The following is a 26,399-nucleotide window of genomic DNA, read 5'->3' as shown; positions in this document are numbered from 1 at the left end:
TCCCCATCTGAATAATAATCTATTCTTTTTCATTGTTTAAAAAAATAAAAATACTAAAAGTAGTTCTGATCTTTGTGTAGACCCAGTGTCAATTATAGACAGTACTTGCAATTATAAAAAGCAGAGCTGGGGAATGTGGCTCAAGCGCTAACGCGCTTGCCTGGCATGCGCGGGGCGCTGGGTTCGATCCTCAGCACCACATAAAAATAAAATAAAGATGAAATTATAAAAAGTGACTACAAATACATAATGTATTTATTTAAACTAGTTGCAGTGCTGTTACTAATACTATTGCAAATGGTAATAAAATATTTACCTTAGCTATACTTTTTTTTTTAATAATTCATTGTACTCTTTGAAAAATTAAAGTCTCATTTGTGGTATTTGCAAACAACTATAAAAAATTAAACAAAGCTATAATCTATGTCTTAAGTTTTATGGAAATACCTATGTTCTAGACCGTGCAACCTGACTGAGCTTTCCTAAATGACATAAATGTTCTGTAACTGCAGATTCCAGTAATGTAGCCACTAATCAACATGGGTCTGTTTAGCACTTAAAATGTGACTTGGGACTATAAGTAGAAATAGACTTGTTAAGGAAGATGTTGTTCTCAAAGTATGGTTTCCCTACAAGCAGCCTTAGCATCACTTGGGACCTCATTAGAAAGGCACATTCCTAGGTTCCTTCTGTCACCTCTAATCAGAAATTCTGAAGGTGGAACTGGCCTTCCAGGGAATTGTGATGCATGTAATTTTGAGAATCATAGGAGCAGGAATAGAACATAGATTTAATACAGCCTTTTACTCAGCCTTAAGTCTGAGTCCTGAGTCTTTCTCTTCCACAAATTGTGAATCTGAGAAAACTACTTAACTGATACATGTCACAATACATAATAGTACTTACCTTTTAGGGTCAGAACAACAATTATATTAGGTATATTATTTATTTAAAGAGTTCATTGTAGTGTCTGACACTCAGTGATTATTGGTTTTTCTCAAATATTCAATTATTTTAACCATAAATGTAGAAGTAGAGAACAAGATCTTAAGTATGCACGCCTGTAATCCCAGCAGCTCAGGAGGCTGAGGTAGGAGCATTTCCAGTTCAAAGCCATCCTCAGCAATTTAGCAAGGCCTGAAGCAACTCAGCAAGATCCAGTCTCTAAATAAAATTCAAAAAAGGGCTGGGGATGTGGCTTAGTTGTTGATTGCCCCAGGGTTCCATCCCCAGTACCGTGTGTGTGTGTGTGTGTGTGTGTGTGTGTGTGTGTGTGTGTTTTATCTTTTGTAGAACATGTATATATTGTAGAAAACTTTTTGTAGAATATGTATATATTTATGAAAACTACAAACCAAATATAAAAAAATCCCAAAGATGTATTTCCTTATATTTGTGTGTATTCACACATATTACCCAACATTTGATATGTTGATAAAAATGTTTGGCACCCCTGAATATCCTAACAGGTTTCATAATTACAAAGTCTCCAGGCTGCTTAAAAATGTACTGTGGAACCCATAAAACAAAAATGTAGAACAAAGAAATTCAGGTAGGTTCTTTACACAATTTTGTTTTACATTCTTGTATAGCTCATATTGTTGGACTCTAAAAGATTGAAGCAAAAATGACCCCCCCCAAAAAAAAATTGGCTTTTTAAGTAAAAGATGTGGTACAGAGATTTTAAATTGTTATAATGTTGGAAGTTTTTGTTTTTCCTTACATATAACTTGTTATGTATTTGGTGTTTTTTGTGTATTTTTTCTACAGAAAATGAATATTCCAGCTAAACTCATTGTTTGTGGAATGACATCAAATGGTTTTACCATTGCAGACCCAGATGATAGAGGCATGTTGGATATGTGCGGCTTTGATACCGGAGCCCTGGATGTAATTCGAAATTTCACATTAGATGTGATTTAACTATAAACACCATCATGACCTAAGAGGTCCATTGCTATCGCTGAAAATATGCAGCTACTTCCCACCTGATCTCAATCCAGTGAACGATGATAGTGCAGTGTGTGCATAATTGAAAGTAACTTTACCAAAAAAAGAAAAAAAAAAAAAAAACTAGGAAGAAGGAAAAATAAAGATGAACCCAAAGTTCTATCTACTAAACTAGCTCTTGGGAAACAGCTTCAGGATATTACAGCTTCCTCTCTCTCATAGAGAACTTTTTGTTAATAGATACTATAAAATAGTCAAACAGTTTTGCTCTGGTCAATGATACATTTGTACTTCAAAAAGGTGATATCCAAAAGTAAGCAGTTCCACATCATGTTACTTATTTGAGAAGTGCTTAATGTTTTCTTAAATGTTTTCATTGGAAAAGGACAGCTTTGATAATACCCAGATACTCTGAAATGCACTAGACCATATAACTGTGAAGGAATATGAAACTCATCTGTAAACTTTTATATATATGGGATAAAAAACTTAAGACACATGATTAAATTATGAGTGAGTTTTAAAATTTCCTTTCAGAGTTTTCTAAGATCATATAAATAACAGCTTTCTTATTCAATGAAACAGATATTTTATTCTTGATGTTTTATTTGTAGTTGTAGAATCTGTTACCATTAAGAAGAAACATAATGGAAAACCCTAAGAATGTTATAGGGTCTGAAGAGACTAAAATTTGTGTTGGGTGTGGAATTGGTTTTCTTTGTTTATTGTGCTTTATTGCTCTGAATGAAGCTGTAACTTGACAGTGATTTCCTCTAAATAACAACATAGCCTCATGTCGTCACATTTTTGTTTTTCATACTCACAAATAGAAATAACATTTCAAGAATTTGAGTTCCCTATTCATAATCTTAACAGTAAAATAATTAGAATCTCAACTGCCTTTTCCTTACTCTTAAAAATTATTTTAATTACTTTTTCTAGTCAATTATAAATGGGTTTTAAATATTTTCTAATAGTAAACATGTCCACAATCCATTTTTGTGACAGAACATTCTTTTTTGATAGAGCAAGCCATGTCGTTCAGGTTTGAAAAGCAGTTTTTGAGTAGCATATTTTGAACTAATCAGTCTGTAGGAAATTGCTATTTTTATCTTTTGTTTATGTGCATTAAACTTCCTTTACATTACACTAACATATTCATTATTTTCTTGAACAAGTATCCCATCTTCATTAGGAAGTTTAACATTAAAGCAATCTGTTGAAATGTTAATATCTATTCTCATAATTCTATAAAGGTTGTCTAAGATAGCTGTTACATGTAAAACTTGCATTTTTATGCATTGTTCTTTAAATATTAAATAAAGATTTTTTAGGGTTCTTAAAGCTCTTATGATAAATGTAAAACAATAGTAAACATAAATTATAACCACCTATGTGCTTGGGAATTAGAGATTTTATGTTTTGGAGGCAAGGTGACTTTAATAGTGTGAGGATTTGAATACGTATTTTTTCTATTTTCATAGTAGTTTGGGGCTTTGGGAACAGTAAGAAAATGTTCTTTTGAAATGTATTTGGCATATTAATGCTGGCCTTGATATTTAGCTATTCCTGCAAGACAACTAATAGCAGTTTTTAAAACTAGTAACAGTTATTTACCTAAGAGATTTTTGGTCCACAAAGCTAGTTGTATTTCCCACTCCAGATTCACATCGCTTCTGATATTTTTCTGGTTTTAACCTTCTATCAAGCATGGAATGGATTTAACAGCCACTTTTGATACAGTATTATGTTCAGATCAAATTTGAAGAACCCAATATCTTCAAAAATTAAAAATTATAATATGATTTTTTTATTCCTAATAGAACTGTTAAATATAATAGAAATGTTTTACTTAACTTCAGTTATGTGCTATTTAGATAGAGCTTTCATACAAATATAGGAGCTAATTTTAAACCCATCAGAAAAATGTATTAGAGGAGACTTTTTGAAGTATTTAGATAGGTCTAATTAAATGGATTAGAGTAAGATTTAAGAATGACAAATATGAAAGGAAAACTGAAAGAAACCACCAGAGAACATAATTTTACTTTCAAACTATGATACTTTAGAGCTTGAATGATACCTTAGAAACTTAAAAACTAACTTTTGAATTTCATCTGGAGACCCAAGGTTCAAAACAGAATTTGAGTCTCTAACACTATACGTGATCTACAAATCTTGGTCTCTTCATTCCTGTTACACTTTTCACTCCCCACATCGTGGGAACACATTCACTTAGAAGAATAGAATTATTCTCAGAAAATAGAATTATTGAAAACTTTTAAGGAAATGTATATATATGATTGCTTTAAGAGTAGAAAAACAGATGTAAACATTATCATTTTTAATTCATAGTAATCCTCAAGCACAGTTATTGTTTTAATAAGCTATGTTGCTATATAACAGTCCTATAGAAAAAAGTAAAAGAGGGGCTGGGGATGTGGCTCAAGTGGTAGCGCGCTCGCCTGGCATGCGTGCGGCCCGGGTTCGATCCTCAGCACCACGTACAAACAAAGATGTTGTGTCCGCCAAGTACTAAAAAAAATAAATGTTAAAAAATTCTCTCTCTCCCTCTCTTTCTCACTCTTTCTTAAAAAAAAAAAAAAAAAAAAAGTAAAAGACTTTACCTCATTATAAATACAATGTACTTGAGTGATAAACAAGCTTTATTTTCTGAATTACTTCTAGGATTACTGTTACATTAATATTGGGGAAAATACTGCTTTTAAAAACAGTCCTAGGCTTGGGATACGACTCAGTTGTTAGAGTCCTAGGTAATGACATATTTCCAAGATATAGTTGTAATTAGAAAAATAAAAAATGAATTTACAGTCTCACCTTTTCTTTTAGTTGAAATTCTTTGGAAATTCTATTTATTAAACATTAGCTAAATAACTATTTTGAGAGAATGTTAGTGTGGCCATATGGTTGTGAATGAAATTTAGTGTTGCCCCATTGGAACCTCTTTTGCTAAAGTAATGTTTGATGCTTGGATAGTGGAAGAATCAGTGATTTATTATTGAAAAATTAAAAGGCTCACGATACTAGTTAGAACTTTTTTTAATTAAAAATATTCTTGTTAATAGATCCGAGTTTTGAAGGATTAAAAAGTTTTACAAAACTAGTTCATTAGGCCAAGTAATTTTTTTAAACATTGCTGTTCAGAATGGAAAATTGCAGAAGAAAGATTTTCACAGATAATATATTGACTAAGAATTCACAACACTCTGATAAAGAAGGAAGAAATATATTCTAATACTAACAGCCTCTTGGATAGATGAAAAAACTATATCTAAGGGGATAATATAACACATTTGCATGAGCTTTTAAAATAATAAGTCTAAAAATGATGAAATACCATTTATTGGGTTCTTTTTTTTTCCCCTACATTTTGCAAAAATATATAAGTTTTGGAAAGATAAGGCAGAATTGCTGATTAAATTTGAGGGTCTGACAACATAAACTGAAGTTTAAAAGCTGAAGCCTAGTCTTAATACCACAGGTTGGGGTGATTTAAGGCACTGTCATATACCCTCAATATAAACATGCACAAGAAAGACTAAGAAAATGTTAAGCTATGAAATTACTATATATTGTATGGATTTCAGTTAGTGTTTGCCCGATGTCTTCACCTTTATCTTATTTAATGGAGATTCCTTTTATACCTTCACCCCCCCCCCTTTTTAAATTCCTTTCTGCTAACATTTTCACCATCTTTTTTTCTAGTCTTATCTACCTGGGTAATTAAATGACAGGAAAGTCAACCAAATTTAAGAGAGATGAATGTCTTTTAGACTGCTTTTTGTTTCATACAGATTTAAGGTCATATTTTTTTCAAATTTATAATGGCAGGTCTCTTCAAGCAATAACCAGATTGGTATGTTCTCTCTCCAAATCAAATTATATAATAAAAAATGTATTAGATGTTTCCAGAAATTGTGTGGTCTTTCACTAATATCAGTGATTGACCCTTCATTTGTATTTGTAGATGTACCTACCTGCGTTGAAGGGAACTGCTCTAGTGTACAAGCACTCGTCACAAAGTAGTTAACTACTCTAGCCAAGTGTAGCGGCACACACCTAAAATCCCAGTGACTTGGGATGCTGAGAGGAGGATCAAAAGTTCTAAGCCAGCCTTAGCAACTAGGAAAATTCCCTGTTACTCTAAACTTGGCAAGACCCCATCTCAAACAAAAAGAGCTGGTAATATAGCTCTGTGCTACAGTGCCCTGGGTTCAATACCTGGTACCAAAACAGAAAAATAACTAATTAGTCTTTAATAAAATACCATATCTCATGTTCATATTAAGTATTTCACTGAGTAAACTCCCCCATCCCTCACCACAAACACAGCTTATAGCATAAAAAGCCTTGTAAATAACCTGTATTGGAATTAAATGCTTTTTAATTGGTAAATTTTTATTTGCTTTTCTGAAAAATTATGGAATTTACTTTTAAAAGTTAATTCTAAGATAATATTTTTATGTAGAAAACTACTGTAGCTCATCATACTTTTTGAATAAAGTTATAATAAATGGCACATTTTCCTAATCCCTGAAAATACCAAGGTATACAGGAAAGTGATAGAAAAGTGAATATATTATAGGATTCTGTTACTGAAATTAAGGTGAATAAAAATCCACAAAAGGTTTCTGATTCTGAAGATTTTTTCCTTTTGCTTCTATTTTACTTAGTCCTTCCGTGCATATTTACTTTACAAACACAAGTGACATGTAGTTTTTAATTTTAAAATGTTTAATTTTCTGCACTTTATAAGTTAGCAGAATGTATACTTAACCAAATAGTAATTAGTTAACATTTCTACTGGTTTCACTTAATAAACATTTAGACTGTCTAGGGTAGTGAATGAAGTTAAATATAAAATTGTTGGAATGCTGTATTAAAACAAACATTACTTAAACTTCTGTTAAAATACCTATTAGGTTTTATTTGCAATGTAAACTTTAGAATCCCTACATAATCAAATTAAATTTAAAATATTTTACATAGTGGATAGTAAAAAAGAAAAACATTTTTATTGCACTGTTACTCTAAACTATATATAATTTGGTATGATGTGACAAGACACAAATTTTGTAATGTGTCTGAGTTCAATTTTCTTATTTTTATTGCCAGTTTGTGAGTATGAAGAAATTGTCCAAAGGGATGAGATAGATATATGGAATAATCTTTTAAGGGGGAGGAGTGGAAGTGGGGAATGTTATAATCTAATTCCAAACTGCCCATTTACTTACTTTATTAAAGGCTTTGAGTTCCCTAATTGGTCACTTGATAAATATTTAAATTATTCAGACTAACGTCTGTATAAAATAAATTTAAATATATAAGAGCCTTAAAGTGAAAAATGACCCTTTTGACTGCCTTAAAATATGACTAGCTCTCCTATATAGATATACTAGTTACTTTCTTTGGGGTCTGTTTATTAAGTAATGCCTTAATAGTGTTATAATGTTTCTGAAGTACAGAATTCAAAGAGTCTTTCTAGAGCTTTTAATTTTACATAATGAATGGGAATTTAACTGCTAAGTTTAAAACCTGATTGTACATTAGTAATTTAAACACATTAATAGGATAATCTGGGTACACTGATGTGTTATACATATGTGACTGTTAACATCAGTAATATTTTATGGTCGTTTAATATTTTTTATTGTTTTGTATAACCAGTTATCCAAAAAGCTGGGCTTTATGACTACAACATGACCACCATGGACCAAGTTCATATATTTAACAGTATGAATGACAAATACAGTTGTACAGTTCCAAAAATGATTAATTTTTAAGGGAATATTTTGAGACAGAAGGCAAATATTTTGTTTCAAGCCTACAAACAAATTCAAAGAAGTGAATATAGTATTAAAACATTGAGACCATTGCAATAATAATATTTCCAGGTCAGTAATTTAATTACATTTGCATTTTTACATTCACTTTACCTTTCAAAGCAGGAATATTTTATAAAACTGAAAGAATAAATTGTCAAGCTGGTGCTTAAAGGTATATAAAGTTTGATGTTTCATAAACATGTTTCGTGTTTATTTCATTTCTAAGGAAAACCCTTAATGTGGGCACACAGTTTTCTAAGATTATTGATAGATGCTTTGTCAAGTCTTCCAAGTTTTCACTGTAAATAATACATCTAATGTAATTTTGCTGTTTTCTGATTGGGAATGGATAAATGTGCTTATGATTAAATTTATTTCATGATTAAAGTTTTCACCAACTATGGTGAAAAATCTTGACTACTTCTTTCCAGCCTTGCAAAATACCCTACTAAATATAGGTTGAATATCCCTTATCTGACATGCTTAGAACACAGAAATGTTTGGAATTCTTCAGATTTTGGAATATTTGCATATACATATTCATAATATTTGGGGAATATTCCATATATATAGCCTGAAGGTGATTTTATAAAATATTTTTAATGCACCTGCATTTAACTGTGACCTCCACATGACTGTGACCTCCACATGGATTTTTTCATTTGTGGTATCATGTCAGGGCCCACAAAGTTTCCAATTCTGGAGCATTTCAGATTTTGGATGTTTGGATTAGAGATGCTCAACTTGTAATTCATTTAGATGTGGAGTACAGGTGGGCACTATGTGAACTGCTTCTGATCTGTTTATTGTAGAAATTGATAGGGGTACCAAATAAATACTATGCACATCAGAAAAACGTCTGCTTATGTTTATTTTTTAAAAATAAGAATTTTAGGCTAGGGATATAGCTCAGTGGGTAAAGTATGTATGGTTGGGAATTCTTTTCCAGTAGAGATCTAGTAAAGGATCAAGACAATTTGATTTAGTGAAAATGCAAATTCTTAAAACTTGTTTTTGAGTTATGCTAACAAAAAACTGAACTAGGTAAATATAAACATTTTGTGTCAGTGTCAATTTATAGAAATTATCTCAATTCCTGTAAAACTTTCCGTAAAAGTTATCAGGTCTGAGGTAAAAGTTATCAGGTCTGAGGTATAGGATAATATCAAAGAGTGAGAGCAGGTTGCATCAGAATATGCTCACCAAAACTTCAAGTATTTGGATAATTAGTTCTGTATTTAAAATCAAGAGCCAGGTACATTGGCACATATGTTTAATTTCCTGGAACTAGGGAGCCTGAGGCAGGATGATTCAAGTTTGAGGCCTGCCTAGACAATTTAACAAAACCTTGTCTCAAAATAAAAACAAAAAAACTAGGGATGTAGCTCAAAAGTAAAGTGCCCCTGGGTTCACTTGTGAACTGCTTTCAAAAGTTCATCTTTATACAATGCTGAAATCTTCCTCCATTTAATTTCTGTTCCCTGGAACTATCAAGTGACTAAATGAGTCATTTGGTTTCCCCAAGGAAAAATTCATTCCACTCTATGAATTTTAATGTATAAGACATATTGAATTTTAATGTATAAGACATACATTGCTCTAGAAGTAGAATGTGAAGGCTTTACACAATATGGTAGAAGATATCCCTACCTGATTCACAACTATTATTAGTGAGAACCTTAAACTTGAAAGAAACTCACATCAGTCCTTACTAAAAGCTACACAAGGTAAGGAGTTAACTCCTAAATGCTATAGGGAATAATTTCAAATGCTTATCTCCTAGCTCTTGGCTGTAAAATTCATATATAAATTCCTAATTAAATGCATTCTTATGATATAACTACCCCTTTGGTTATAAATATCATCTCTTGCTCAAGAATTGGCAAGTAAGAAGATAAGGTGTCCACAGCCATTTATTTTTCATTATTTTTAATCATGAAGATAATTCACATTTAAAACATCCTCAAATATTTAAAAGGCATTGTCAGGTATTATCACATTAATATTTACTAGTCATGGTAAGTACCTACATTACTGAAATTCTCTCTTCTTTTTTAAATAACATTGATGAACTAGTGGTAGCAACTTCCCTTCTTTATGAAGCCTATGAGTATCAGTTGCACCTCCAATAAAAGTTCCATTGACAAATATTCTTGGAACCTGTTAGATAAATAAAAGATAAATTAGGCCTAACTTATTGTTAGAATTATGAAATCATTTCTGATAATTGCTGACACTCATACTTGGGTACTATTTTTTAGCCTGATTTTGGAGGAAAATGAGGAAGAATGTGCCCAAGATGACAATCTTAGTAAATGAGATGATCGGAGATTCAAATCCAGGAAAATCTGATTCTAAAGGCCTTCCTCATAATCACTATGGTATGTAACACAAAAATAAAAGTATTTATGGTGTTTAAGTAGTCTTTTCTTAACATTCACTAAAGGGGGAACATATACCATAAACTTCCATGCAAATATAAAAGAGGAAAATAGCAACATAGTTTTTACGTTGCATATTAGAAAAATCCATAAACACGGAAGCGCATTCCTGTTAGCTCAGTCACTAAAGAATGAGCCCTCTTTAACACCTTTATTTTGAAAGAGGACCTTAAGAAACTCTACATAAGTACTTATAACAACACCATCATCCCCTCCAGTGCCCAAGCAAGCACACACACAGTAAAAATAAAAAACAAAATGAATTAACTCTGCTTTTCCCTATTATAAGACTCTGGTTTCCAAATTTGCCATTTCTTGGTATCTTCAGAGAACTTCTGGCTTCCTTTTCCTAATACAAAGTCTAGTCTTTAGGTGAACTGAGTTACCATCTATTATGACAGCACAGCTGAGGATATACTCACAGTTCTTTCTCCAGTCATTTTATAAAGAGCATCTTGAAACTGATTCCCATATTCAAGCATGTCCAATTCCACTGCTTTATAATTAACATTCATGTCACGGAATATATTTTTTGCCATTTTACAGTAAGAACAGGATGTTTTTGAGAAAATCACCACACAATTATCAGAAATGGTTTCCTGAAACAAGACCGAAAAGAAAATCAATTTAATTCTCAACATTACCTTTTAGAAAGAAATCATGGTAGAGTGGATTTTAGAGGTCTTACAACTGAGAAATCAAACTAAGTTATCATCTGTTTTAACATCTGCAAAGTGAGGATATTATTCATTTCCAAGGGATGTTAGAAGGAGCAAAAATGTAACATATAAAGTGCCTGGCAAGGAATAGTAATGATACTAACAAATAACAATGATAAGTCAATTCGTGAAAAGCTAACACTTAGGTATAAAAGCACTTTTCTCAGCACTTCACTAGATCACTGAAATTTCAGTATAATCCTGAAGTAGGTCTTATTATTTTCTCAATTTTGCAGGTGAAGAAAATGAGACACAGAGCCAGGCATAGTAGTAAATATCTATAATCCCAGCATCTGAGAAGGCTAAGACTCAGTAACTTAGCAAGGCGACAGGCAGCATAGTGAGATCCTGTCTCAAAATGAAAAATAAGAAGGACTGGGGATGTTGTTAAGCACCCCTGGATTCAATCCCCAGTACCAAAACAAAAGAAAGAAAATGAGGCACAGAGGTAGATAAATAACTTAATGATCCTCATCTATTAGTGGGTGAACTGAGCTTTGAGCCCAGGCAAATCTGGCTCTATAATAGGTCTAGACATGTAATCTGTTACACTGCTTCTCAAAGGTAGGTGTTCAAAAGGAATTAACTTCTTAATAACTTTCCTTAAAACACTAATCCAGGTATAGACAACAGCTTCCTCCTCCACTTCCATTCAATCCTATATATCTTTGTAGTACAAAGCTGTCAGCACTATATTGAAAAGGAATTCTTATATTGTTGGTCCTGAAAAAGCTACTTCCAGAAATGCTGATTCAATGGGTTTGAAGCAGAGGTCAGAAACTATTTTTTTTAAAAATCTCCTACAATGGTTCTTACAGTACCAGCCTGGTTTGGAAGCTACTCACCAGGACTTTAACCCAGTGAGCATGAAAATGCTGTGCATCTACATGGCCATTAAAGTTTATTTTTTGTTCTTTGTTTCTAAATATTTTTATATCCTGATCCTTGAAAAGATTTTTTAAACAGACAGGTCTGGCACTTAGGCATCTGTGTAGATTGTTTTCACATGGGTCATAAGTAGCACCTTGAAAGATAAAGGACAAAAACGACATACAATACCCAAAGTACTTCAGAAGTTATATCCACCCTTGGGTGCTAGAAGAATCCTCAGTTATAGCATAGCTGTCTATAAGCTGATCTGTTGGGGTGGGGTGGGGACTGAACTCAGAGGTACTTAACCACTGAGCTCTATCCCCAGTCCTTTTTAATTTTTTGAGACAGGGTCTCACTAAGTTGCTTGGTTTGGGTCTTGCTAAATTGCTAAGGCTGGCTTTTAACTCAATCCTTCTGCCTAGATTGAGAAGTTTGCAATACTTGGATTTGACCTAATCCCTCACAACACCAAAACCAGGCTATTGCCTCCATTATGCTGCCATGGGTTCTAGCTAGGCTCACTGAGGCCATGATTTGGAGAAAGAACCATGGTGGATACAGCATGAAATAGAAAACTAATGAAGAGATTCCAGAGTGAGCTAGAACTCAAGGTGACAGTGCCAGGTTCTCCTGAACCCTCATGGTCTGTTTTTGTTTTAAGAAGCAATCCAGCTGGGCAACAGTGGATTACACGCCTGTAATCCCAGGGGCTCCACAGGCTAACAGGAGGACCAAGAGTCAGCCTCAGCAAAAGCGAGGTGCTAAGCAACTCGGACCCTATCTTTAAATAAAATACCTAATAGAGCTGGGGATGTTTGTCAGTGGTTGAGTGCCCAATGTAAGATCAGGTGAGGAGAGGAGGGCAGCGACCAAAGGAGGCAGATTTAAAAAGACCACCAAATGAGGCTTTATTTGAAATATCACTCCCAGGCAGAACTCGATCAGACCAGACCCACATAGTGGACAGGAGAAACCTGAGGGTCTGAGGAGAAACCGCATGGGGGCTCAACCGGACTGGGATTTTATGGGGCTCATGGCAGGAAGGGAAGGGCTTGGGACAGGAAAAGGTATTTTTAGAGTCCAGGGTCCTATTGGAGTTGGTCAGAGGAGTTAGCGGAACTCCAGGATTGGCCAGGGGGTCCTGCTGATTGACAGGCATTAGTCAGGAGATCCCACTGATTGACAGACATTTCGGTTGGCGCCAGATTGATGTTTCTTTCCCTCGCAGGCTGAGTTCAATCCCTGGTACCCACCGGCTAAAAAAGAAGCAATCCCTTCACAGTAAGTTTCCACCATTGCTGTTATATTCAACAGCCATGTATTCAACTAAATGCAGGGTTGTTTTTTTCAGTGCTAGGGATCAAACCCAGGGCCTCAAGCACATGAGGCAAGCCCTCTACCACTAAGCTACTCCTCCAGCCCAGGACATAAGGTTTTTGTATGTGGTGGTAGAAAGTGGTGAAAAAGAGAGAAAGAAAGAAATGGGAATGTTTTATAAGCTACAAGGGAAGAAAAATATGCATACATATAGAAGAAATTTTCTGAGGCAGAATTAACTATGATTGACCATGAAAGAGAGGAAAGCAAGAGAGCACAAAAGCATACAGTATCCCGGAATCATCTATGTAGTAACTGTTGCATACTAGGGTCTATGTCACCATAGCTATTAAACATTAGCATGTACTGCACTCGGAGTAGCTAGTATTTTTATAAGCAGATAAGAGGTTTTTAGTAAGCCAGGCTCGGAGGCATTCACCAGTAATCCAGGTGACTCAGGAGGCTGAGGCAGGATCATCGAGTTCAAACCCAGCCTCAACAACTTAAGCCCTAAGCAACTCAGCAAGACCCTATCTCTAATAAAATACAAAAAAGGGCTGGGAATGTGGCTCCATGGTTAAGCACCCCTGGGTTCACTTCCTCGTCCAAAAAAAAAAAAAAAAGGTTTTTATTAAAGAATTTGATTTTGCTCAAACGTATTGCCTTTGTCTCTGGTTCCTGGAAAGAAGCCCTTAAATCTTTGGAATTTCTTGGGTGACACAAATGTCTTTGTTATTTATAGAGGGTAAGGGGACCCTCAGCCCACACTTGATGTTTATGCTAAACAGGTAACCCTAGGCCAGGTTAGATAGAACTGGGGCTAAAAACTGAGTTCAACCATTTGGATAACAAATCCATCTCCCACACCCTAAATAATGAAGCTTCAGTAAAAACTCAGGACACAGAATCTCAAATGACCTGGATGACAGTACTCTACAGATGGCACTGTCAGTATTGGAAGAGTATCTGAGGACAATGAGAATTTCATATTTAGCACCCTTGCAGAAATCCATTCTCTGTATCTTTTCCTTTGGCTAATTTTAATCTGTATGTTTTCCCTGAAATAAAATAGAACTGTGAGAATAACAAAAAAAAAAAAAAAAGCAAGCAAGCCCAGGTCAAAATCAGTCTCCCAGGCTATGGACAGCATGACTGGGTCAACAGTAGACTTAAGCTGGGTATGATGAAAGAATAGTCAGCCTTATAGATCCAACCTGGAGTATAAATTTCAACAAGAATAAATCTCAGCCAGGTACATGCCTGTAATGTACAGGCACATGCCTGTAATCCCAGCAACCTGGGAAGGAGTCTGAGACAAGAGGATCACAAGAGGATCACAAGTTCAAAGCCAGCCTCAGCAACTTAGTGAGACCCTGTCTCTAAATAAAAAATGGCTAGGGATGTGGCTTAATGGTTAAGCACCTCTAGGTTCAATGCTTGGTACCAAAATAAATAAATCTTATAAATTCTGACTACCAAAATGATGTAGGACTTCTTTGCCATGTGAATTATGATAACAGATTTCAAAATAAAAATTTGTTTAGGAATTCGCTTGCTGAACTTGTCACATCTGGACAGTGAATAAGCATATTAAATGGGTGTCCAGAGGGAGCCAGCCATGGGCTGTGTGTGTGAGGTATGCGCATTTGAGTGTATGAGGGGACTGGTCTGGTGTTGCACACTGATTGGGCTGTGTGAGGCAAATGTGTCTTCCTCTCTCTCTGCCTGTGATCCCACTAGCAACTGAGATGGGTGTGACTTGCCAAGATGTCAATCTGCTGACTACAAAACATCACCAATTACATATGCCTTATTTGGGTGAAATATTCTATCGAATGTCTTCTCCCCAATAAATAGGGGAGTTTCGGGTGTGCTCACTCTCTTGCTCTTTCTAGCGCTGCCAGCATGGAGTTGACCCTTGGGGTCACCAGGCTATCCTGCTCTCAACCATAGAAACTCATGTTCATGTGCCGCATGGTTTCTTCACTGTTTTCCTAGTTATTGATACAGCCAGCTCCTTTGAACCCAACTCATCTTGCCAGTTCAGCCAGCTGGCAACAAATGGATAAGACAATTCTTTCTTCTGAAGAGGAAAATAATTTTCCTGTACCTCCCACATCACTCACTTGGATTTGGTTCACAGGAGTAGTTTCTGACTTCCCCAAAGATGATGATGCATGGTTCCCCATCCTAAAAGGAATTTTAAAAGGCAGTGTAGTTAATTAAATGATAATCTATCACAAGTTCCAATAAACATTCAAATATATAAAATAAAAAAAAAGTTTTACTTATCAGTGTAAAATATCAATTTGCAAAGCATTTGGTTACTAAAACCAAAAGGACATGTGTTCTTAACTATGGTCCTTATTCCCTTGATCAAATCACATTCCCTGTGTTTAAAGTTCAGCATAATCTTTCTCATAAATAAATAAATCTATAACCACCAGATTTCAAACATTCTTTCCTATTGATAGCCTGTCCATGGGTTAAAATATATGGTTTTCATCTCCTTAAAATATGCAGAAATTGTACTCTGTGTGGCAATGAACACACAAAGATTTAAGGATTTTAAGGAAAACAAGGTACCCTAACCAGGAGGGTCTGTAGCTCCTATGTTTTCCAATCCACAAAATACAATGAACAAGAATCACTCTCATCTCAAAGGGTTTTGTGAAGATTAAATAAATTTATCTGCAGAAAACAGAACTGTACCTTCCACAGAGTAAAGTTTGAAAACATTTGATATTACTATTATTAATTCCTGATTATGTCAGTATTTATTAGCCACGACTGTTGGGAGCTTGTAAAAGGAGGCATCCATGAAACAGGAAAATAGTCACTTAAAAACCAACTAGTTAAACATCATCATATATATATCTCTTCTTAGCCCTACAACCTTTCTTTCCCTTATCCACTCATCTATTTTGTTCAGCCATGCCTTACTGCACTGTAGAAGCAAATCAGACATCATGAGGCAAACTAATTGCAAAGTGAAATCACTAAACTTTAAAAAGAATTGAGATAACAGATGTTTTCTAAGAGAATTATTTTAATATCTTAGGAGTAATAAAGTAGGACAAGCTGGGTATGGTAGCATAGATTTGTAATTCCAACTACTGAGAGAGGAAGACCTCGAGTTCCAGGCCAGTCTGAGCAAATCTATCTTGGAAAAAAAAAAAAAAAGAATAGCACAAAGAACTGAAAGTTCAAATATTTTTTTAAATGCTTTCCTTATGATTGATTATATGGCAAAATACAAATTCTGATATAAGAAAAAATGCTCCCTTCCAAATCAATGCTCCATTCTTCATAAGTGCATTTAAAATAAAAAATGTCACTTTCAACTATTTTTAGTTGTTAGGTGAATGTCATATTTCAAAGGTTCCAAAGCTTGCTTTTGTTTTTTTGTTTTAGTTTTGGTACTGGGGATTGTGATCCACCTGCCTTAGCTTCCCAAGTCCCTAGAATGTGCAAAACTTTTTTTTTTTTTTTTTAAAGAATTGTATAGCATGAAATTTTAGTCCTGTTTTAGTTGAATCCATTTTAAATGGCTTTTTTCCAATACACGTTATCCTTGGATAACTAAGGAGGAGAAGGCAGCTTTGAGAAAAAACTGGGACTGAGTTGGTAAAGACTAAACAGAAAAGGTTAGGCAGTGCTGGCCTGGACCAAAGGAACTCTAGATAGGATAAATCTAAAGTTTTATTTGGCTTTTCAACTAAGAAAACAAGTCCCTTTCATCTCAAGTCCAGCACTGAACTGTCATTCCCAAACCACCTACTACAGCATTTACTACTGAAGTAGGAGTTCCAGTAGAACTTTCCTAAGAGAATGTTTTCTTGGGTAGTGAGAGATATAGGTGTACTCTAAGATATCACCCTCTTCCCTGTCAAATTTCTGGAAGGGACCCTTCCACCTTCAATTTCTACTTGAGCTTCCTCAAAGCTAAACCAGCTTTTAAGGAAAGGGGCATTCACGCAGAAGGTAACTGCACAGTAATTTCACTTCAGCATTGATAAAACGCCTACTAATCTGATAAAGCATCTTTATCAGCGGTAAGTAGCAAAGTGCTACATACCCCCAGATACCTTACTAGGGAAACACCAGTGGGCCTCAAGGACCTGTCAATCAAATAGTGATTAGCGCTTTCAAGATGGGCTCCCTGGCTTGTCCTGTAAAGTTAATCAAGAGTTCCTAGAGTCTTGCAAAACTAGTTCCTAGATTATCTAGATAAGGAAAGACAACAAGACCCAAGGACCGATGGGCCCTGGCAGGCCCCGAGGTAGCAGCTGGCAAAACAGACACCTGTGGCGTGGGCGGGTTCAGTATCAACCAGGGCCATCAGTGGGTCTCAGCTGCCAATCCGGATGCCGGGGGTATTCAAAGCTGGGAAGAGGATGGAAACGCTGCCGCTGTTTCCAGAGGCAACACCTACGTGAATGTCACAGTCCCCATCCTCAAAGCCTTGGCCATTTAATAGGATCGTCACCTTCACTTCCTGCGGTAAGGTTGGCCAGGTTTAACAAAGGGAGACCGATTAAATTAATAAATACCCTTCGTTTTCAGTATGTCCAGGACCATATTTAGGACATACTTCTGTACTAAGATTCACTCGCTGTCTATGTGAAACTGCAAATCATTAAGGCGTCTTGTATTTGTATCTAGTAACCCACAGCGGGGTGGTCTAAGCCAGTGCATCCCGGGATCCTTAAATCCATACAACCGCTGAGGGCACCGCTCTCCCCTGGCGTCCTGGGCCTCCGCTGGGTAGGGCTCAGCGCCCGCGCGGCGGCCCCACTCGCCCACCCGGCGCGGGAGGAAGGGACTCCAGCCACCCGCTTCGTCCAAGTCTCCGCGAGGCCTCGGCGCCCGCAGGGCCTGTCCTGCAGGCGAGCCGCATACCCAGAGGCCGCAGTCCCTGCAGCTCTGTGAGCTCCCGCCGCCCCGCCGCGCCGCCCTGCAGAGCCGCTCCCGCTCCGGATCAGCTGCGTCCCCGCCAAAACAGCGCAACGCCACAGCATGGTGAGACCTCCAGACAGCGACTAGCGGAGGGGCCGGGGACCGCGACGTCGGAGAGCCCGCCCACCCCCGGCCGGCCCCGCCCCAGCCCGCCCTGCCGTGGCGCCTCCGGGCCCGCCCAGCCCCGCCCCTCCGGGCTGTCCGCGCCGCCGCCGGTCTCCTAGGCGCCTCCGCGGGTCCGGCCTCCGGGCAGCTGGAGAGCGGAGCGACTCCGGAGCGCTGGAGCCGCGGTGCCCGCCCACGAGAGAGCCTCTCCCGGAGCCGCGCGCTCGCTCACCTGCAGACCTCCAGGCTGCGCGCACACCCCGCTCCTGCTGCTTTTAGGGCTTGGGAAGCTCATTAAGGCCCACAGGCACGCGGAGCCCGTGCAGAAGGGTGGTGGCCAACATTCCGGCGGGACCGAGAAGGAAAATAACAACTGTCCAAAATAGAATCACAGTGCTGGGGATGTTTACATGAGGATGGTGGCACCATCACAACTTCCTGTCAGACAGGTTTTCCGTGTGGGTGAAATAGGAGCCTGGACGCCATCCTCAAATTAGGTCATGGATCCAAAACCCAAATACACATCATGGGAATATTGGATTTTACACTCAATTGAAAGAAAAGACTCAATCTAATGTTGGACGTTCAAAGAAAGCAAAGATTCTGTTTTCAAGATAAGAGTGAAACTAGGAAACAAAATAGCCCAGAAATGTTTCCTGGTGACTTTGAAAATGGGCAAGAGTTGTTAATGACAAGATTGTCTAAGCCACTCAGTGATGTAATAATGGCTCTTTCTGAGTCTCTATATTTGTATTTCCTGGGGACACTGAAACCTATCAAAGTCAAAGGTCAAGTGGTATGTCTAAGCTTCTAAACAATTATTAAGACAATACAGATCCTTTGGGGTTCTTTGTGCTGAAATAAAGTTAAGAGTCATGTTACCATGGTATAAAATTAAAATTTTGTTTCTGACAGTTCTTTTCCTACGTTTACATGGGCTGTATTTCATTACTTCATAAAAGAATGAAACTTAATTTCAAGAACAAATATCTCCAAAGGGTGTCAAGTCGTCTTTCTTTCGTAAGCCCAAATTTAACTTTAAAACTTGACAGTATGTTATCTGTAATGTTGGAGGAGGTTTTTTGGTTTGGGTTTTGTATTTTTTAGTCAAAAGATAGCTATTTAGGAAATACTATTATTTTTGTTTTGAAATAAGACTTCACCTGTCTCACATTGTTATACAAAATAAAGACCATTCTGCAATGAAACAATCACATTGCGATTTAATTGTAATACCCTTATAGGTAGATGATGTTAAATACAAAATTTACTGAACAGTTTTTTTATTTTATTTTTTAGTTGTAGTTGGACACAATACCTTTATTTGATTTTTATGTGGTGCTGAGAATAGAACCCAGGGCCTCACACGTGCTAGGCAGCTCTCTGCTACTGAGCCACAACCCTAGCCCTGAACAGTTATGGATCCCAGAATGCAAGTGCTAAAAGCATTATGTTTGACCTAAGCATAATATATTGATAATTTTCAACATCTTTGTGCTTCATAGGGTAGCTATAGAAATTATGGTTTGGGGGTCATATTTATGATGGCTCCAGTAGTACAAGTACATTAAGAAATACACTAGAAGAGGGTTGGGGTTGTGGCTTAGCCATAAAGCCCTCACCTAGTATGTGTGAGGCCCTGGGTTCAATCCTCTGCACTACATAAAAATAAATAAATAAAATTAAGGTGTTGTGACCAACTACAAAGAAAAGAAAAGAAATATACTGGCAGAGAAGAGAATAATGATTGCTGGGGATTAGGTGAAGGGGGAAACATGGAGATGGTGGTCAAAGGATACAGAGTCTCAGCTACGGGAGATGAATAAATGGGGATCTAATGTACAGAAGTGACTGTAGTTAGTAATACTATTTTGGGGGAGGGGGTACCAGGGATTGAACTCAGGGGCACTTGACCACTTAGCCAGGTCCTCAGCCTTATTTAGTATTTAGAGACAGGCTCTCACTTAGTTGCTTAGCACCTCATTAAATCTATGAGGCTGGCATAGAACTCACGATCCTCTTCCCTCAGCCGCCCAAACTGCTGAGATTACAGGAGTATGTGATCACACCCAGCTACTATTTTTTATACTGAAAATTTGCTGTATTCTTACCAGAAAAAGGGAAAAAAATGTAACTAGGAGGAATGGTGGCTATGTTAATTAGCTTGATTGTAGTGGTTACTATGCAATGTAAATGCATATTTAACTATCAAGTTGTACTGAACTGGTGGCACACACCTGTAATCCCAGCTGCTTGAGACCATCAGAAAGATCACAAGTTCAAGGCCAGCCAACTTACCTGGTTATGTAGCTCAGTGGTAGAGTGCTTCCCAAGCATGTGGGAGGCCCTGAGGTTAATCCACATTACTCACCCTCAAATCAAGTTGTACACTTTAAATATAAGCATTTTTATTTGTCAGATATATCTCAATAAACCTAGAGAGAGAGAGAGAGAGAGAGAGAGGAGAGAGAGAGAGAGAAAGAAAGAAAGAAAGAAAGAAAGAAAGAAAGAAAGAAAGAAAGAAAGAAAGAAAGAAATATATATATATTCTGGTTCTTCACTAACATGTTTGGCATGAGCATAGTGGGTGGTGGCTAGTATCATTAGATCAAGATACTAGTAATTAAAGTCTCACAGGTACTATAACTTTTTTCATGCCCTCAGCAGGGTATTGATAAAACTTCAGAGGTGTTAAATTTAAGAGCCAGAGGATGGAAGAGAGGAGAAAGTTAATCAGTTAACAACTGTAGTCCCAACCAACAAAAATTTACCCACATTCCTGAATGTGTATTAAAACTTTGATTCAAGCCTGAAGTGTCAGAACAGCAGTCACCACTACATCCTGCTTAAAACCAAAGCCAGTCCAGAAGCAACAAGTGCTTCTCCTTATAAACTGTCTTATCTAAATACATTCCCCACTTCCCCTTATTCCTCCCCTGTTATCTATAGTTAATGTAGGTTTAATTAAAACAATCTGTGCTTTTCTTCCCCATATTTGCATTATGAAAATGCTCTTGGCTTATAACTCTGGAGGACATGTTTCCAACAGTTATTTAACCTTGCTGCTGAGAGCTATGGGAACTTGTCCCAGGACCCATCTCTTTGTTGCCTGCATCCAGAATAGCTTTTAAACCTTTTCATTTCAGAGATCCCTCAGTTTTAACAGTTTCAACTTTAAAAATTGACATATCTAATTCTAAATTCCTTTCAAACTTCTTTTCTATAGCTTAAATTATCAACTAAAGTTCACGCATTTTGTTTGACACAGAGAGCAGTTTTATCCCCCACCTAGAATTGGAAGTCACTAAGATCAATAAACTATGAGATTTAATTGAAAGGGCCTCTATAGTGAGTCCAAATTGTGGACCTTGGGTATTTGAGAACCTTAACAGATACAGATTCTTTCTCTGAAGAAATTCTTTTTTAAAATATTTATTTCTTCTTCTTGTACACAATACCTTTGTTTTTATTTATTTATTTTATGCTTTGCTGAGTATTGAACCCAGGGCCTCATACATGCTAGGCAAGCACTCTACTGCTGAGCCACAACTCCAGCCCTGCAGAAACTTTTTTCTTAAACAGGAGCATGATTGTGAACTCTCAAGCGCCAGCTATTATACTACTTCTTAGGGCTATTATATAACACATTACTGTGTACTTAACAGAAATTTATTCTTTCACATTTTTATAGGTCAGAGTCTTGCAGGGACTTGTTCCTTTAAGAAATTACTGAAAAGGAGAATTCATTTCCTTCCTCTTGTATCATCTGGCATCTGGTGGCTCCAGATGTACCTTAGATCTCTTGATTGTAACATCTCTTCAATCTCTGCCTCCATCTTCATATCACCTACCCTGTGTCTCTGATGAGGACTCTTGTGGATTAGATTTAGGACCAACGGGGATAACCCAGGATGCACTCATCTCCTAATGAGATTACATCTTCAAAGAATTAAATTTTCTCTTTTTTTTAATATTTATTTTTTAGGTGTAGATGGACACAACACAAGTCCTTTATTTTTATGTGGTGCTGAGGATCAAACCTGGGTCCTTCCTGTTGTAGGCGAGCGCTCTACCACTGAGCCACAATACCAGCCCTCAATTTTTCTAAATAAGTTACATTCACAGTTTCCAGGAATTTGCCCCATATATTTGGGAGTTGGGAGGGAACAATTTGTTCAACTTTGCACAGCTACAGAATCCAGAACATTCTAGAAATAGCCTGACATCTCATTGAAGTCGTGTGTGTTTTGTTAAAATTCTGTGAATTTTTGCACCATAATCATATTGTCTTTTATACTATATTCGTTAATTATCTACCATGCCAGTCACTGTTGTACTCACAGGATACAGACATGGTTCCTGCCCTGTAGAGGTAACTTTTTATCTCCTCTCCAGTTTTTTGAACATGGTGTTAAGTTCATGATAAAGATGTGTTATATCTTCACTTTGGCATCACTGTTAAAAACCCCTGTTTCAAAATTAAAACAAATTTGGGCCGGAGTTGAGACTCAATGACAAAGCACTTGCCTAGAATGCATGAGGCACTGGACTCGATTCTCAGCACCTCAAATATATACATAAAATAAAGGTCCATCAATGACTAAAAAAAAAATTTTAAAAAACAAATAAGTTTATGTATGCCCTATGTACTATATTATACTGAACAATGTATCCTTTTGTATTTTTCCCCCAAATACACTGTAGTTGTAATTGAAATAATACTCATTTAAAACCATTACTGAATTTTGTTGTAAGCTTTTTGTCAATATAGAGTTTCTCATTCTACAAGTACAAAAATTATAACACAGTGTTATTGCATGGGAAAGTTTGAGAAGAACTATTTGTTTTTTCGAACAACAACCAATTCTCCAATTCTCTGACATCTGCTGGGTATCCTACAATTTAATCCAATTATCCAGAGTTGATACAGACCCCACAGGTTAAGGACTCAGACTAATAGGTGGTGTCCCCTCACCCCAACATTAGACACCAACCACAAGTGTGGTTTCTAGGCTATCTTTACTTCTCTGCCTGGCTGACTATCAATTCAGACATTCCCTTGCCCTCCTCTCTGTTTCAATAATTTTCTTGAATGACTCACAGAACTTAAAAAGTACTATGTTTACCACTGAAGTTTTATTATAAAGAATACAACTTGGGGAGCCAAATGGTAAAGTTAATGCCTCGGGAAAGATATAAGAGGCAGAGGGCTGGGTATAGTGCTTCCAAGCTTTCTCTCTCCAGACATACCACCCTTCCAGGAAATCAATGTGTTCACAACCCGTAACCTCCTGGAAACCTTGCCAGTCAAGAGTATTCATCAAAATTTCATTCATAGGCATAATTGATCATATCATTGGCCATTGGTGATTGAATTCAATTTTCCACCTTCTCCTCTTATTCCCCCCTCCATGACTGGGTGATAGGTTGGCAGGTCCAAACCAGTACAGCTTCATCCTTGAGTTTCACTAAGGACCCACTTTGAATCACCTCTTTAGCTTAAGTGTGATGGAAAAGGGCTCATCATAAATAACATTAGACACTTCATTCAGGAAAGTTTTTTGTTGTTGTTGTCGTTTTGTTTTGTTTTGTTTTGTTTTTGGTACTGGGGATTGAACTCAGGGGCACTTGGCCACTAGCCACATTTCCAGCCCTATTTTGTATTTTAAAATTTAGAAACAGAGTCTCACTGAGATGCTCAGCATTTCACAGTTGCTGAGGCTGGCTTTGAACTTGCTATCTTCCTGCCTCAGGTTCTGGAGCCGCTGGGATTACAGGCATGTGCCACGTCACCGGGCTCATTTAAGAAATCTTAGTAGATTTTTGCCTGGAACCAAACCCAAGTCAAAGACCTTGTATATTGTGATTTTTAAAAAAATATATTTTATTAGTTGTTGCTGTGCCTTTATTTATTTATATGTGGTGCTGAGAATGGAATCCAGTGCCTCACACACGCTAGGCAAGCACTCTACTAATGAGCCACTACCCCACCCCCTATTGTTGAGAGCCACAGTTTAGTCGGAATGACACCTGGCATTTTGCTAGAGGGAATGGTTGAAAGGTGAGCCTGCTCCAGGATTAGGGTGGCTCTGGGATTAGGGCAGATCCTGCTGGGATTAGGGTGGATCCTGCTGCCTCTGGTGCTGGCTACATTGGAGTTCCTATTGAGTTCTCTCGGGGTTCCGTGAGAATTGGTGTGCAGGGCCTGGTGGAGGTAGTGTGTTCCTGGGAAGTGTGTGTAGAGTGCTGGTGAGAGTTGGGGAATAAAGAGTTGCTGTTTGAACCTACAAGGCTGTGTGGTGGCTCGGTTATTTTGTGCCCAGCCAGACTGCGGCACCCTATATTGTTTTTATTTTTTATTTATTTTACTTTTGTGTAGTTGTCGATGGACAGCATGACTTTATTTATTTGCTTATTTTTGTATGTGGTGCTGAGGATCAAACGCAGTGCCCCACAAATGACAGGCAAGCATTCTGCCACTAAGCCACAACCCCAGCCCCTATATTGTGTTTTTAAACTATACCACAGAACATATCTTGTCTTTTATAAAAACCTAGGAATAAAAGACCATGTATGGATATAAATATACAAATGGAAATCTCAGATGTTATTTGAAGCTCTCTCATTCAAGAAGATATATAGCTCAGGTTCCTAACTCAAAAATGAAATTTATGAGTAAATACCTCTCTCAAATAGGTTAAAATGTCTGCAAACATAGTAAGAAAGAAAAGATTTATTTAAGGATTTATTTATTTTTTAAGCGTCAAAACTGAAAGATAAAATTAAATGTTTTTTTTGAGTCCTGAAAATAAGCGAAAGGAAATCAGAGAGTGGTATTTTTCTATCTTTATGATAGAATTGGACATAGGACATTCCTAAACTAATTATTCCCTGTTATACTTATGAAGAAGATGAAAGATATATCATAGATTAGGGGAACTGCTGTTAAAGAATGTGATAACTTTATCACTTCAATTCTCTGAAGAACTGGTATCTAGTATGCCATCAATAACAGATTTATTTTAAAAGACTTCTATTTCTCTCCAAGTACCACTTCCATCCCTATGTATCATTTTTTATATTCATATAATATATTTTCTGAAGTCTTTGGATCAATAAACTTGGAATGACAAGACCAGGATATATGTTTTCTTCTGAAATGTGACAAATCTTTTAACGCATAGGCCTTTGGGGACATTTAAGATCCAATCTATAACAATAGTACAGAAAGTTTTAACTATTTATAGAGAAAAGCGAATTGTGTGTGTAGAAAAATCTAAGACACATAGTATAAATAATTCATGTTCTTAATTTAGTAAGATTACTTGGTTAACACTGAAGAGTGAGAATTTTCAATGGTATTTCAAAAAAAAAATGTTATGTGGCATTCTTATCCTCACCGTTGCTGAGGCTAGCTTTGAACTCACAATCTTCCTGTCTCAGCCTCCTGAGCCTCTGGGATTACAGGTATGCGCCACCACATGAACTTTCAGTGTTCAAATATTTTTTTCACTTCACTTCCTTAAAAGCTCTAAGAAGCAAGTACATTCTTACCCTTCTTTTACATATAAGCAATTCAAAATAGGAAAAGGTCATTATTTGCTAAGGTTATATGTTGATAGGCTGGTTTTTGACACAAGTGATCTGATTCTAGAGCCAAGAGTCTCAATAACCCCACTACATTGCTTCTCACAGTGAAATATTTCTATTTCTAATTAGTAATGAAAAATTTAACAACACTATACTTAACAAATGATAAAATTGACAATTGATCACAAAGTCTTTCTTGTTCCGATGTCATCAAATGTCCACTATATTATTAGGGTCAAACACTGAACAAAGACCTATCAAGTCATGTGCATGTATAAGCATATATTCCCTGCAACTTGGGAGACTGTGGCAGGAGAATCACAAATTTGAGGACAGGCTGTGTAACTTACGAAGACTGTATCTCAAAATGAAAGTTAAAAAAAAAAAAAAAAAGGAAAGAAAGAAAAAGAAAACAGTAAAGGAAGGAAGGAAGGACAGACTGAGGCCCCTGGGTTAAATCTCTAATGTCAACACAAACACACAAACACACACACACACACACACACACACTCACAAAGACATGCACTGTTAGCTGTAAAGGGTAAATCTAATAGGGTATCTGAGATGGGTCAGTTCAGTTTCTACCTATTTTCAGCCAA

The 26,399-nt window shown here is 36.8% G+C and overlaps 2 protein-coding genes across 3 annotated transcripts in view; one reads left to right on the top strand and one right to left on the bottom strand.

Moving 5' to 3' along the window:
• Ro60 (Ro60, Y RNA binding protein) overlaps window positions 1-4,518 on the top strand; it is a 28,420-nt gene extending 23,902 nt beyond the window's left edge. The window contains exon 9 of one of the 2 annotated variants that reach the window (XM_076831892.1): window positions 1,771-4,518. In XM_076831892.1, coding sequence (XP_076688007.1) covers window positions 1,771-1,923 — 153 coding nt within the window. In that variant the 3' untranslated portion in view covers window positions 1,924-4,518. Of the gene's footprint in view, window positions 1-1,469; window positions 1,634-1,770 lie in introns of those variants that run through there. The other variant, XM_076831893.1, reaches the window with a different exon arrangement.
• A 5,173-nt stretch (window positions 4,519-9,691) lies between these two features.
• Glrx2 (glutaredoxin 2) lies at window positions 9,692-18,241 on the bottom strand. The gene is made up of 4 exons (XM_076831898.1): window positions 18,049-18,241; window positions 15,273-15,336; window positions 10,660-10,836; window positions 9,692-9,956 (listed from the first exon to the last, which is right to left on the bottom strand). Exons 1-4 carry the CDS (start codon window positions 18,165-18,167, stop codon window positions 9,828-9,830), a joined length of 489 nt encoding a protein of 162 aa, XP_076688013.1. The 5' UTR covers window positions 18,168-18,241; the 3' UTR covers window positions 9,692-9,827.
• Window positions 18,242-26,399: the final 8,158 nt, after the last annotated feature.

Source organism: Callospermophilus lateralis, chromosome 13, assembly GCF_048772815.1.
Source record: "Callospermophilus lateralis isolate mCalLat2 chromosome 13, mCalLat2.hap1, whole genome shotgun sequence".
Lineage (NCBI taxonomy): Eukaryota > Metazoa > Chordata > Mammalia > Rodentia > Sciuridae > Callospermophilus > Callospermophilus lateralis.
The sequence above is the reverse complement of the archived record's forward strand: the minus strand, read 5'-3'. Positions and strand labels throughout refer to the sequence as shown.

What these genes read in the sequence shown, in the direction of transcription:
- Glrx2 (XM_076831898.1), bottom strand. Translation starts at nt 18,167, where the DNA reads ATGCTGTGGCGTTGCGCTGTTTTGGCGGGGACGCAGCTGATCCGGAGC. An exon ending in GCAGGGACTGCGGCCTCTGG is followed by an intron (nt 15,337 to 18,048) that starts GTATGCGGCTCG and finishes AATTCCTTTTAG; the next exon opens with GATGGGGAACCATGCATCAT. An exon ending in AAATGACTGGAGAAAGAACT is followed by an intron (nt 9,957 to 10,659) that starts GTGAGTATATCC and finishes TTTATCTAACAG; the next exon opens with GTTCCAAGAATATTTGTCAA.